Below are 14,684 nucleotides of genomic sequence, written 5' to 3' on the forward strand. Positions count from 1 at the left end.
GGGGAGAAGGACCAGGAGGAGAAGGAGAAGTAGGAGGAGAAGTAGCAGGAGGAGGAGGAGAAGCAGAAAGAGAAGGAGGAGGGGGAGAGGCAGGAGCAGGAGGAAGGGGAGAAGGAGCAGCAGGAGGAGCAGGAGCAGCAGGAGGGGGAGGAGAAGTAGCAGGAGGAGGAGAAGTAACAGGACTAGGAGCAGGAGGGGGAGGAGAAGCAGGAGGAGCAGGGGGAGAAGAAGGAGGGGAGAAGCAGGAGGAGGAGGAGCAGGAGGAAGGGGAGAAGGAGGGGAAGCGGGAAGAGAAGAAGTAGCAGGAGGAGAAGTAGCAGGAGGAGGAGGAGGAGCAGGGGGAGAAGAGGGAGGGGAAAAGTAGTAGTAGTAGTAGGAGGAGGAGGAGCAGGAGGAAGGGGGGAAGGAGGAGAAGAAGTAGGAGAAGGAGGGGAAGGAGAAAAGCAGGAGGAGAAAGGGGAGAAGGGGGATCAGGAGGAGAAGAAGAAGTAGGAGGAGGAGGGGGAGAAGGAGAGAAGCAGGAGGAGGAGGAGAAGAAGTAGGAGGTGGAGGAGGGCGAGAAGGAGAGAAGCAGGAGGAGGGCCAGGAGAGGCGGGAGAAAGAGGAGGAGGAGCGGGAGCGGGAGGAGGAGAGGAGGAGGCAGGCGGGCGTGGCGTGGGCGGTGTCGGGGCCGGGGGATCCGGGGGCGGGCCGGGTCGGGTCGGGTCGGCCGCCCGGGAGGGGCCGGGGCCTCAGGCGGCCGAGGATGTGACCCCCGGCGGCGGGACCACACCGACACCCACACCCACACCCACACCCACACCCACACCCACACCGTCCGTCCGTCCGTCCGTCCGCCCGCCAGCCCGGCCGTCCCTCTGTCCGCCCGCCCGCCCGCCCGGGCTATGGGGGAGCCGGGGGACCGGGCTCGGCACAGCCCCGCCGCCCGCGGCCTCCTCCTCCTCAACGGCTTCGGCCCGGACCCGACGCGGACCCCCGAGCCCCCGGAGGAGGAGGAGGAGGAGGAGGAGGACGAGGAGGAGGAGCGGGAGGAGGAGGAGGAGGAGGAGGAGGAGGAGGAGGAGGAGGAGCGGCCCCCGGAGGCCCCGGCCAAGAGGAGCCGGCTGCGGCGGAGGGCCGACTCGGGCCCGCGCACACGCCCACGTGAGTCCAGCGGGGGCCGGACCCTTAAGAAGCCGCACCGTAATCACATCTAGGAAACGTTTATTAATCATCATAATGATAAAGAGGGTATTCATTAAGCGCCTACTCTGGGCCGAGAACTGTGCCAAGCGCTGCGGAGGTTACAAGGTGATCACCTTGTCCCCCGGGGGGCTCCCAGCCTTCATCCCCATTGTACAGGGGAGGTCACTGAGGGGCAGAGAATACTAATAATAATGATGGTATTTATTAAGCGCCTACTCTGTGCCAAGAACTGTTCTGAGCGCTGCGGAGGTTACAAGGTGATCACCTTATCCCCCGGGGGGGCTCACAGTCTTCATCCCCATTTTACAGAGGAGGTCACTGAGGCGCAGAGAACAATAATAATAATGATGGTATTTATTAAGCGCTTACTCTGTGCCAAGTACTGTTCTAAGCGCTGCGGAGGTTACAAGGTGATCACCTTGTCCCCCGGGGGGCTCCCAGTCTTCATCCCCATTGTACAGAGGAGGGAACTGAGGCGCAGAGAATGATAATAATAATGATGGTATTTATTAAGCGCTTACTCTGTGCCAAGCACTGTTTAAGCGCTGCGGAGGTTACAAGGTGATCACCTTGTCCCCCGGGGGGCTCCCAGTCTTCATCCCCATTGTACAGAGGAGGGAACTGAGGCGCAGAGAACGATAATAATAATGATGGTATTTATTAAGCGCTTACTCTGTGCCAAGTACTGTTCTAAGCGCTGTGGAGGTTACAAGGTGATCACCTTATCCCCTGGGGGGGCTCACAGTCTTCATCCCCATTTTACAGAGGAGGTCACTGAGGCGCAGAGAACAATAAGAATAATGATGGTATTTGTTAAGCGCTTACTCTGTGCCAAGAACTGCTCTAAGCGCTGCGGAGGTTACAAGGTGATCACCTTGTCCCCCGGGGGGCTCCCAGTCTTCATCCCCATTGTACAGAGGAGGGAACTGAGGCGCAGAGAACGATAATAATAATGATGGTATTTATTAAGCGCTTACTCTGTGCCAAGTACTGTTCTAAGCGCTGTGGAGGTTACAAGGTGATCACCTTATCCCCTGGGGGGGCTCACAGTCTTCATCCCCATTTTACAGAGGAGGTCACTGAGGCGCAGAGAACAATAAGAATAATGATGGTATTTGTTAAGCGCTTACTCTGTGCCAAGAACTGCTCTAAGCGCTGCGGAGGTTACAAGGTGATCACCTTGTCCCCCGGGGGGCTCCCAGTCTTCATCCCCATTGTACAGAGGAGGGAACTGAGGCGCAGAGAACAATAATAATAATGATGGTATTTATTAAGCGCTTACTCTGTGCCAAGTACTGTTCTAAGCGCTGTGGAGGTTACAAGGTGATCACCTTATCCCCTGGGGGGGCTCACAGTCTTCATCCCCATTTTACAGAGGAGGTCACTGAGGCGCAGAGAACAATAAGAATAATGATGGTATTTGTTAAGCGCTTACTCTGTGCCAAGAACTGCTCTAAGCGCTGCGGAGGTTACAAGGTGATCACCTTGTCCCCCGGGGTGCTCCCAGTCTTCATCCCCATTGTACAGAGGAGGGAACTGAGGAGCAGAGAATGATAATAATAATGATGGTATTAATTAAGCGCTTACTCTGTGCCAAGCACTGATTAAGCGCTGCGGAGGTTACAAGGTGATCACCTTGTCCCCAGGGGGGCTCCCAGTCTTCATCTCCATTTTACAGGGGAGGTCACTGAGGCCCAGAGAATAATAATGATAATGATGGCATTTATTACGCGTTTACTCTCTGCAAATCACTGTTCTGGGGAGGTTACAAAGTGATCAGGTTGCCCCCCGGGGGGCTCCCAGTCTTCATCCCCATTTTACAGAGGAGGGAACTGAGGCCCAGAGAGTAAGAATAATAGTAATAATAATGGCATTCATTAAGCACTTACTATGTGCCAAACACTGTTCTAAGCGCTGCAGAGATTACAAAGTGATCAGGTTGTACCCCGGGGGGCTCCCAGTCTTCATCCCCATTTTACAGAGGAGGGAACTGAGGCCCAGAGAGTAAGAATAATAGTAATAATGATGGCATTCATTAAGCACTTACTATGTGCCAAACACTGGTCTAAGCGCTGCAGAGATTACAAAGTGATCAGGTTGTCCCCCGGGGGGCTCCCAGTCTTCATCCCCATTTTACAGAGGAGGGAACTGAGGCCCAGAGAGTAAGAATAATAGTAATAATGATGGCATTCATTGATCACTTACTGTGTGCCAAACACTGTTCTAAGCGCTGCAGAGGTTACAAAGTGATCAGGTTGTCCCCCGGGGGGCTCCCAGTCTTCATTCCCATTTTACAGAGGAGGGAACTGAGGCCCAGAGAGTAAGAATAGTAGTAATAATGATGGCATTCATTAAGCACTTACTATGTGCCAAACACTGTTCTAAGCGCTGTAGAGGTTACAAGGTGATCAGGTTGTCCCCCGGGGGGCTCCCAGTCTTCATTCCCATTTTACAGAGGAGGGAACTGAGGCCCAGAGAGTAAGAATAGTAGTAATAATGATGGCATTCATTAAGCACTTACTGTGTGCCAAACACTGTTCTAAGCGCTGCAGAGGTTACAAAGTGATCAGGTTGTCCCCCGGGGGGGCTCCCAGTCTTCATCCCCATTTTACAGAGGAGGGAACTGAGGCCCAGAGAGTAAGAATAATAGTAATAATGATGGCATTCATTAAGCACTTACTATGTGCCAAACACTGTTCTAAGCGCTGCAGAGGTTACAAAGTGATCAGGTTGTCCCCCGGGGGGCTCCCAGTCTTCATTCCCATTTTACAGAGGAGGGAACTGAGGCCCAGAGAGTAAGAATAATAGTAATAATGATGGCATTCATTAAGCACTTACTATGTGCCAAACACTGTTCTAAGCGCTGTAGGGGTTACAAGGTGATCAGGTTGTCCCCCGGGGGCCTCCCAGTCTTCATCCCCATTTTACAGATGAGGGAACTGAGGCCCAGAGAGTAAGAATAATAATAATAATGATGGCATTTATTAAGCGCTCACTCTGTGCCAAGTACTGTTCTAAGTGCCGTGGAGATTACAAGGTGAGCAGGTTGTCCCACGGGGGGCTCCCAGTCTTCATCCCCATTTTACAGATGAGGGAACTGAGGCCCAGAGGATAATAATAATAATGGCATTTATTAAGCGCTTACTATGTGCAGAGCACTGTTCTAAGCGCTGGGAAGGATACAAGGTGATCAGGTTATCCCCCAGGGGGCTCCCAGTCTTCATCCCTATTTTACAGATGAGGTAACTGAGGCCCAGAGAAGTGACGTGACTTGCCCAAAGTAACCCAGCGGACAATTGGCGGAGCCAGGATTAGAACCCATAGCCTCTGACTCCAAAGCCCGGGCTCTTTCCACTGAGCCACGCTGCTTCTCTGTTTTGGGAGCCATGTCTGTCCGTTTGCACCTAGGTCTCCATAGAATAATAATAATAATAATAATGGCATTTATTAAGCACTTACTATGTGCAAAGCACTGTTCTAAGCGCTGGGGAGGTTACAAGGTGATCAGGTTGCCCCACGGGGGGCTCACAGTCTTAATCCCCATTTTACAGATGAGATAACTGAGGCCCAGAGAAGTGAAGTGACTTGCCCAAAGTCACACAGCTGACAGCTGGCGGAGCCGGGATTTGAACCCACAACCTCTGACTCTGAAGCCCGGGCTTCTCCACTGAGCCACGCTGCTTGCAGCCCGGCCCTTTGGGCAGAGGCCCAGGGGAATGGCCGCTTCTGCCCGGGCATAGGACAGAGGGGGCCGGGGTCAGGTGGGGGGGCATTCTCCGTGACCTTGGCGAGGGGCTGCCCGGCGCCCTGGCATCGCTATTCATTCATTCATTCATTCATTCATTCATTCATTCACCCATCCATCCATCCATCCATCCATCCATCCATATTTTATGAGCAATTACTGTGTGCAGAGCACTGTACTGAGTGATTGGGAAGTACAAGTCAGCAACAGAGAGAGAATCAATCCCTACCCAACAGCGGGCTCACAGTCTAGAAGGGGGAGACAGACAACAAAACAAAACTGAAGGGGAGGTCATCAATTCATTAATTAATTCATTCAGTCGTATTTATTGAGCGCTTACAGTGTGAGAGCACTGGACTAAGCGCCTGGGAAGGACAAGTCGGCAACAGATTGAGACGGTCCCTACATCGGCACGGGCATGAAGGTCCCAGCTGGGGGGCAGCTCATTCATTCATTCATTCATTCAATTGTAATTATTGAGCACTTACTGTGTGCGGAGCACTCTACTAAGCGCTTGGGAAGTACAATCAATCAATCAATCGTATTTATTGAGCGCTTACTGTGTGCAGAGCACTGTACTAAGCGTTTGGGAAGTACAAGTTGGCAACATATAGAGACAGTCCCTACCCAACAGTGGGCTCACAGGGCACTGCCTGCCCCCGTGCCCCATCCTTGCCCCCCACCCTCCCTAGATGATAATAATGATAATAAAGATGATGGTATTGGTTAAGTGCTTATTATGTGCCAAGCACTGTTCTAAGCACTGGGATAGATACAGGGTAATCAGGTTGTCCCCTATGGGGCTCACAGTCTTCATCCCCACTTTACGGAGGAGGTCACTGAGGCCCAGAGAAGTGAAATGACTTGCCCAAGGTCACACAGCCGATACGTGGCGGAGTCGGGATTAGAACTCAGTACCTCTGACTCCTAAGCCCAGGCTCTTTCCACTGAGCCACGCTGCTTTCCTACTGAGCCACGCAGATCCGAAGGGAAGCAAGAGCTTGGGAGTCGGGTCGTGGGTTCTAATTCTGCCCCATATTAGCTGGGTGACTTTGGGCAAGTCACTTCTCTGGGCCTCAGGTGACCTCACTGGGAAAACAGGGATAATAATGTTAATAATGTCGGTATTTGTTAAGTGCTTACTATGTGCCAAGCACTGTTCTAAGCACTGGGGTAGATACAAGGTCATCAGGTTGTCCCACGTGGGGCTCACAGTCTTAATCCCCATTTTACAGATGAGGTAACTGAGGCCCAGAGAAGTTAAGTGTCCTGCCAAAAGTCACACAGCTGACAAGTGGCGGAGCCGGGATTAGAACCCACGACCTCCGACTCCCAAGCCTGGGCTCTTTCCACTGAGCCACGCTGCTTCATCTGAAGACTCCTTGCCCCCGACACCCCTAGATCCGAAGCGAAGCAAGAGCCCAGGCTTGGGAGTCAGAGGTCGTGGGTTCCAGTTCCGCCCCTTACCCGCTGTGTGACTTTGGGCAAATCACTTCACTTCTCTGGGCCCCAGTGACCTCACTGGGAAAACGGGGATGAAGACAGCCTCATGTGGGACACAACCTGATGACCTTGTATCTACCGCAGCACCTAGAACAGTGATGATGGCATTTGTTAAGCGCTTACTATGTGCAAAGCACTGTTCTAAGCGCTGGGGGGGATATATATTCAATCATTCATTCATTCAATCGTATTTATTGAGCGCTTACTGTGTGCAGAGCACTGTACTAAGCACTTGGGAAGCACAAGTTGGCAACACATAGAGATCGTCCCTACCCAACAGTGGGCTCACAGTCTAGAAGGGGGAGACAGAGAATGAAACAAAACATATTAACAAAATAAAATAAATAGAATAGATATGTACAAGATAAATAAATAGAGTAATAAATACCTACAAACATATATACATATATACAGGTGCTGTGGGGAAGGGAAGGAGGTAAGACGGGGGGATGGAGAGGGGGGCGAGGGGGAGAGGAAGGAGGGGGCTCAGTCTGGGAAGGCCTCCTGGAGGAGGTGAACTCTCAGTAGGGCCTTGAAGGGAGGAAGAGAGCTAGCTCGGCAGATGGGCAGAGGGAGGGCATTCCAGGCCAGGGGAAGGACGTGGGCTGGGGGTTGATGGCGGGACAGGCGAGAACGAGGCACGGTGAGGAGGTTAGCGGCAGAGGAGCGGAGGGTGCGGGCTGGGCTGGAGAAGGAGAGAAGGGAGGGGAGGTAGGAGGGGGCGAGGGGATGGACAGCCTGGAAGCCGAGGGTGAGGAGTTTCTGCCTGATGCGTAGGTTGATTGGTAGCCACTGGAGATTTTTGAGGAGGGGAGTAACATGTCCAGAGTGTTTCTGGACAAAGACAATCCGGGCAGTGGCGTGAAGTATGGATTGGAGTGGGGAGAGACAAGAGGATGGGAGATCGGAGAGGAGGCTGATACAGTAGTCCAGACGGGATAGGATGAGAGCTTGAACGAGCAGGGTAGCGGTTTGGATGGAGAGGAAAGGGCGGATCTTGGCAATGTTGCAGAGCTGAGACCGGCAGGTTTTGGTGACGGCTTGGATGTGAGGGGTGAACGAGAGAGCGGAATCGAGGATGACACCAAGGTTGCGGGCTTGTGAGACGGGAAGGATGGTAGTGCCGTCGACAGAGATGGGAAAGTCAGGGAGAGGGCACGGTTTGGGAGGGAAGAGAAGGAGTTCAGTCTTGGACATGTTGAGTTTTAGGTGGTGGGCAGACATCCAGATGGAAATGTCCTGAAGGCAGGAGGAGATGCGAGCCTGGAGGGAGGGGGAGAGAGCAGGGGCAGAGATGTAGATCTGGGTGTCATCAGCGTAGAGATGATAGTTGAAGCCGTGGGAGCGAATGAGGTCACCAAGGGAGTGAGTGTAGATCGATTACAGAAGGGGACCAAGAACCGAACCTTGAGGATCAGTAGTAGTGCTGGAGGGTGGCTCTGTGCAGGGCAGCCATCAATCAATCAATCAATCGTATGTTATTGAGAGCAACCCGCGTACTTGGATCCTCAAGTATTAACCTTCTCACTGTGCCTCGGATCTCGCCTGTCTTTCCCCCCCAACCCCTGCCAGGTGTCCTGTCTCTGGAGCCCCTCCCTCCTCAAAGCCAGACAGACAATTACTCTTCCCCACTTCAAAGCCTTACTGAAGGCCCATCTCCTCCAAGAGGCCTTCCCAGACTAAGACCCACTTTTCCTCATCCCCCACTCCCTTCTGTGTCACCTTGACTTGCTCTTGACCCCGCCCCCAGCCCCAAAGCAATTATGTATATATCCGTAATTGTATTTATTTGTGTTGTCTGTCCCCCACCCCGCACCCCACCCCCAAAACTGTGAGCTCATTGTGGGCAGGGAATGTCATTGTTTGTTGTCAAATTGCAATCTCCCAAACGCTTAGAGCCTGGGTAGCTCAGTCCCAAATGCTTAGTCTCCCAAACTCTAAAAGCCCGGGTAGCTCAGTCGGTAGAGCATCAGACTTTTAATCTGAGGGTCCAGGGTTCAAGTCCCTGTTCGGGCGGTTGCTTGGGTTTTTTTTTCCTCCCCACAGCCGCCAAGCTAGCTCTCTTCCTCCCTTCAAGGCCCTACTGAGAGCTCACCTCCTCCAGGAGGCCTTCTCAGACTGAGCCCCCTCCTTCCTCTCCCCCTCCTTCCCCTCTCCATTCTCTCCCGCCTTACCTCCTTCCCTTCCCCACAGCATCTGTATATATGTATATATGTTTGTATGTATTTATTACTCTATTTATTTATTTTACTTGTACATATCTACTCTATTTTATTTTGTTAATATGTTTTGTTTTGTTCTCTGTCTCCCCCTTCTAGATTGTGAGCCCACTGTTGGGTAGGGACCGTCTCTATATGTTGCCAGCTTGTACTTCCCAAGCGCTTAGTACAGTGCTCTGCACACAGTAAGCGCTCAATAAATACGATTGATTGATTAGTACAGTGCTGTACACATAGTGCTCTACACATACACCTAATAAATTCAGTTGAATAAATGAATGAATGAATGAGCACTTACGGTGTGCAGAGCACTGTACTAAGGTTTGGGAGAGTACAATATAACAGTTGGGAGACAACATTCCTTGCCCACAGTCAATCAGCGGTATTTATTGAGCACTTTGTGCAGAACACTGTAATAAGCCCTTGAGAGAGTACAACAGGGTTGGTGGATATGTATCCTGTCCTCAAGGAATTTACAGTTCAGAGGGGGAGGCAGCCATTAATATAAGTACATTACAAATATGTCCTATAATAATAGTAATGATGGTATTTGTTGAGTGCTTACTATGTGTCAAGCACTATTCTAAGCACTGGGGGAGATACAAGGTAATCAGGTTGTCCCACGTGGGGCCGACAGTCTTCACCCCCATTTTACAGATGAGGGAACTGAGGCCCAGAGAAGTGAGGTGACTTGTCCAAAGTCTCACAGCTGACAAGTGGCGGAACTGGGATTAGAATTCATGACCTCTGACTCCCAAGCCCGTGCTCTTTCCACTGTGCCACGCTGCTATAAGTGCTATGGGGAGCAGGGAGAGGTGAAGAATAAAGGAGGCAAATCCAAGTTCAAGGGCAACGCAGAAGGGAGGGGGAGAAAAGGAAATGAGGATTTAGTTGGGGAAGGCCTCTTGGAGGAGATGTGCCTTCAGTAAGTGTTTGAAGGGGGAGAGAATGATCCTCTGTTGAGTATGAAGAGGGAAGGGCCTTCCACGCCTCCAGTTCGAAGTGCTTGAGACTATATTGGTGAAGCCGCTAAAACCGTAAGCTCCTCGAGGGCAGCGATCCATTGTAGCGTACTCTCCTGAGCACCTAGTACAGTGACCCGGACAAAGTAAGCATTCAGTAGGTACCATTGATTGATTGTTTGACTGGATCAGCACCCTCTTAAGGAGATTACAATCATGGGAAGAAAGGCAAGGTTAATCATCTTTTCTTTTTAATGCTATTTAAGTCCTTACTATGTGCCAGACCCTGTATTAAGCACTGGGGGAGATACTGGATGATCAGTTTGGACACTGTCCATGTCCCAAATGGGGCTCACAGACTTAATTCCCATTTTACAGATGAGTTAACTGAGGCGCAGAGAAGCAAACTGACTGGCCCAAGGTCACACAGCAAGCAAATAGTGCAGCTGGGATTAGAACCCAGGTCTTCTGAGTCGCAGGCCCACTAGCCCATGCTGCTTCTCCACCCTTAACTTAGTCCTTGTGATGATTGAGAAGCAGCGTGGCTCAGTGGAAAGAGCCCGGGCTTGGGTGTCAGAGGTCATGGGTTCTAATCCTGGCTCCGCCACTTGTCAGCTGTGTGACTTTGAGCTCACTTCACTTCTCTGGGCCTCAGTTCCCTCATCTGTAAAATGGACACTGAGCCTCACGTGGGACAACCTTGATTCCCTTGTATCCCCCAGTGCTTAGAACGGTGCTTGGCACATAGTAAGCGCATAACAAATACCAACATTATTATTATTATTATTTCTTGCTGGGTTTGGGCTCTTTCAAACAGACAGAGCTCCGCTTTGGTAGGAAGTTGGCGCCTGAACACTCAGAGCAAAAGTCCAGTGAAGTGTCAATCAGTTATACTTGTGGAGCGCTTACTGGGTGCAGAGCACTGTACAAAGTGCTTGTGAGAACATGATATAACAGAATTGATAGACATATTCCCTGCCCACAAGTCTGTCAACCTTTGCAATTGTTTCTTCACCATTTCATCAAGTATTAATCAGATGAACATTACCTGTTGAAATCATTATTTAGTATTAGAAAATGTGCCCTGCAAACAAACAAAAATGTACATGAAAATATTGCACTAACTTCTTTTAAGAATTCTAACTGAATTTAATTTGGGCTTTGTTTTTCCAAGTAAAGCTCTGGTGGAAAACAATCACATCATTACCTGTTGCCTTCTCACTCAGTTTACCTAAAGCAAAAATATCTTTTCCCCCTACTTAGTCCTAAACTTTGCTCATTGTCCTGTGTGTGCATTGTGTTACTTTCTTTTGTCAATTACACCCTGACCAGCATAGTAATGCAGTAACCCATTTGTATTTAAGAAAGTTTAGGGCGTGTGCGGTTTGGAAAGGCCCACTTTAAACTGGATTTTAGAGTGGGCCAGTTGACACCTGAGAAGAAAAAGATCTTGAGCAGGTGAATTCTGTTTGCATTAAAAGGAGCTGTAAAAGAAGTAATTTAATGCCATGTACACATTTTGTCAGTACCTAAAGAAACCACAGCATGATTCAGGAGGCCGGGAAAATAGTCAAGGGACAGACCTATATATAGGTAAGGTTTTTGAGTCTTCACAGAATTCCACAGACAGAGCACCATATAAAATCTAATTCCATGCATCTAATCGCTCAGGCAGGCTTCTGGAAGAGCGATAAGGCCAGGATAAAGGCAGAAATCAAAACATTGTTTACTTTGCCAAGCAGTGTACCTTTCTGTATCAATCAATGTTATCGATCGCCCATTCTGTGCAGAGAACTCTACCAAGCCCTGACTCTGTGGCTTGGCAAGAAGGGAAACAAACTCTTAATGGACATTTTGACACTGGAATGGTGGTTCTCTTGCAAACACTGTTTTCTTGCATGAGAGGTTTTTAACCGGGCAGTTCCTAATAAATATATGGCTCCGATTGTGCACAATTCTAAGAAGGTAATGGTGTGAGCAGGGGGTTGGATTTGCAACCAAGTGAATGCGCGCGTCCTCACCTGCCTGACTAGCAGAAGAAGATGTGGAGGCAAGATGGGCCCAATCAGGAATGCTGCTGTGGCCTACCTGTTGGAACCTGCCTTGGGAGTGTGGGCGGGTATCCCTTCTTGCATGGCTGCCTTACTTCTCATTGCATCTTCTCTCCGGAGTCGTGCTTCTGAAGGCTCGGTGTCCATTCGTAAGGATGGAGAGGTGAGGTTTAAACATCAGGGCCCAGCTGTTCTAAAAGAACTGGCATCAGGCCAGGGATTGTCTCCTCTAGGCTGTAAGCTCGTTGTGGGCAGGGAATGTCTGTTATAGTGATGTTGAAGTGCTTAGTTCAGTGCTCTGTAATTTATATTAATGTCTGTGTCCCCATCCCCCCCACCAGGCTGTAAACTCTTTGTGGGCAGGGAACATGACTGTGTATTGTTGTGTTGTACTCTCCCAAGCACTTAGTACAGTGCTCTGCACACAGTAAGTGCTCAATAAATACGATTGAATGAATGAATAGGCACTCGATAAATACGATTGAAGCCTCTAAAAATCAATTCTATCTCCAGTCCCTTCAATGAAGAACTGTTGACCTGGGACTGTGTAGTGGGACGTGTGATTTCTGTTAACAGATGAGTGATTTAATCCTGAAGTAGTCTGAAGGGAGAGGCCTCCTTCCTCTGCAGTCTAGCAATGTGGCCAAAAGGGTATTTTCCTAAAATTTGTTCATTCATTCGAATTTATTGAGTGCTTACTGTGTGCAGAGCACTTACTAAGTGCTTGGGAGAGCATAGTACAACAATAAGCAGTCACATTCCCTGCGCGCAATGAGCTTACAGTCTAGAAGTGGGGAGATGGACATCAATGCAGATATATCAATCAATCAATTGTATTTATTGAGCGCTTACTGTGTGCAGAGCACTGTACTAAGCGCTTGAAACTACAGATATGGACATAAGTGCTGTGGGGCTGGGAGGGGAGAAGAGAAAAGGGGGCAAGTCAGGGCGACGCAGAAGGGAGTGGGAGATGAAGAAAATTGGGGCTTAGTTTGGGAAGGCCTCTTGGAGGTGTGCCTTCAATAAGGCTTTGAAGCGGGGTGGGGGGAGAGTAATTGTCGGATTTGAGGAGGGAGGGCGTTCCAGGCCAGAGACAGAATGTCGGCTAGGGGTTGGCGGCGAGACAGGTGAGATCCTGGGCTTTCCGCAGGAAGATGAGCCACGGATATGGATGAGGTTCAGAGTTTTATGCTGCTCTGTCACCAACCCACAGAAGAATCAGCCTCCTCTCTGATCTCCCATCCTCCTGTCTCTCCCCACTTCAATCTGTACTTCATGCTGCTGCCCGGATCATCTTTGTGCAGAAACACTCTGGGCATGTTAATCCCCTCCTCAAAAATCTCCAGTGGCTACCAGTCAACCTACGCAACAGGCAAACACTCCTCACTCTCGGCTTCAAGGCTCTCTGCCACCTCGCCTCCTCCTACCTCACCTCCCTTTTTTCCTTCTCCAGCCCAGCCTGCACCCTCCGCTCCTCTGCCGCTAACCTCCTCACTGTGCCTTGTTCTCGCCTGTCCCACCGTCGACCCCCCGGCCCACGTCCTTCCCCTGGCCTGGAATGCCGTCCCTCCGCACGTCTGCCAAGCTAGCTGTCTTCCTCCCTTCAAAGCCCTACTGAGAGCTCACCTCCTCCAGGAGGCCTTCCCAGACTGAGCCCTCTCCTTCCTCTCCCCCTCATCCCCCTCCCCATCCCCCCACCTTACCTCCTTCTCCTCCCCACAGCACCTGTATATATGTTTGTACAGATTTATTCCTGTATTTTACTTGTACATATTTACTATTCTATTTATTTTGTTAATATGTGTTGTTTTGTTGTCTGTCTCCCCCTTCTAGACTGTGAGCCTGCTATTGAGTAGGGACCATCTCTGTATGTTACCAACTTGTACTTCCCAAGCGCTTAGTACAGTGCTCTGCACACAGTAAATGCTCAATAAATACGATTGAATGAATGAATGAATGAAATAATGCAGGAGAAAAACACAACTCTACTGGCTACTTCCCAGACTGCATAGATTCTTCCTCTGAATCAGTCAGGGAAAAGAGACCTAGTTAATGCCCATTACTGTGCATCTAGTCATTGATGAAACTCAAATCTGAAGCCCATTTTGATCAGGGACCTATCTGAGAAGTGAAAGGGTCCATGCAGAGAGCCAGAGGGAGGACCTCTCTGGGCATTGGATAATCGGGCTGACTTTGCCCCAGGCCCTGATACTGATTTAGATTGCTTGAAAGGACTGAAGGACTGATTGTTCCTTGGATATAATACTTTGAACTGTTCCACATGCCTTTAGGAAGAACCAGAGGCTTGTGGGCAGGGAACCCGTGACTGCTAACTCTTTTGTAATGTACTCTCCCAAGCGCTTAGTACAGTGCTCTACCCGTAATAAGCGCTCAGTAAATACCATTGATTGAGCTTGGTCTCTGGGTGAATTGCAGTAAGAGCGGTAACCTTCGGGACCTTGGTAATAGCTCGCTGGAACAATGCACTTTACTGAAGGCTTGTGAAAGCACAAAAGATGTACAAATCCTGTTCGTGGCTCAGTGGAAAAGAGCATGGACTTTGGAGTCGGAGGTCATGGGTTCAAATCCCGCCCCACCATTTGTCAGCTGTGTGACTCTGGGCAAGTCACTTAACTTCTCTGGGCCTCAGCTGCCTTATCTGTAAAATGGGGATGAAGACTGTGAGCCCCCCCCCCCCCCCCCCCGTGGGACAACCGATCACCTTGTAACCTCCCCAGCGCTTAGAACAGTGCTTTGCACATAGTAAGTGCTTAACAAATGCCATTATTATTATTATTCATGCCCACAAGGAGAGAAAGACCTATAAATATTTATAAACCGTGGAATCAGAATAAATAATTATGTGTACCATTGGATATACCCAACTGCTGAGGGAAGGATATAAATAAATGAGTATGTGCAAATCGTGGCTTTTGGGTTGAGAGGATGGGGTGGAAGTTCAGTGAGAGAAGCTTGTTAGAAGGCGGGATTTTAGATGGGCTTTGAAGAGGGGAGAGTT

The 14,684-nt window shown here is 50.0% G+C and overlaps 1 protein-coding gene and 1 non-coding gene across 2 annotated transcripts in view; both read left to right on the plus strand.

Annotated features, from left to right (window-relative positions):
• Positions 1 to 875: 875 nt before the first annotated feature.
• The window catches only part of PANK1 (pantothenate kinase 1), a 75,431-nt gene continuing 61,622 nt past the window's right edge, over positions 876 to 14,684 (plus strand). The window contains exons 1-2 of the mRNA XM_038743955.1: positions 876 to 979; positions 1,076 to 1,143. Coding sequence (XP_038599883.1) covers positions 885 to 979; positions 1,076 to 1,143 — 163 coding nt within the window. The 5' untranslated portion in view covers positions 876 to 884. The remainder of the gene's footprint in view (positions 980 to 1,075; positions 1,144 to 14,684) is intronic.
• Positions 8,377 to 8,449, plus strand: TRNAK-UUU. Its single transcript has one exon. It is a non-coding gene; the product is annotated as a tRNA-Lys (tRNA).

Source organism: Tachyglossus aculeatus, chromosome 3, assembly GCF_015852505.1.
Source record: "Tachyglossus aculeatus isolate mTacAcu1 chromosome 3, mTacAcu1.pri, whole genome shotgun sequence".
Classification (NCBI taxonomy): Eukaryota; Metazoa; Chordata; class Mammalia; order Monotremata; family Tachyglossidae; genus Tachyglossus; species Tachyglossus aculeatus.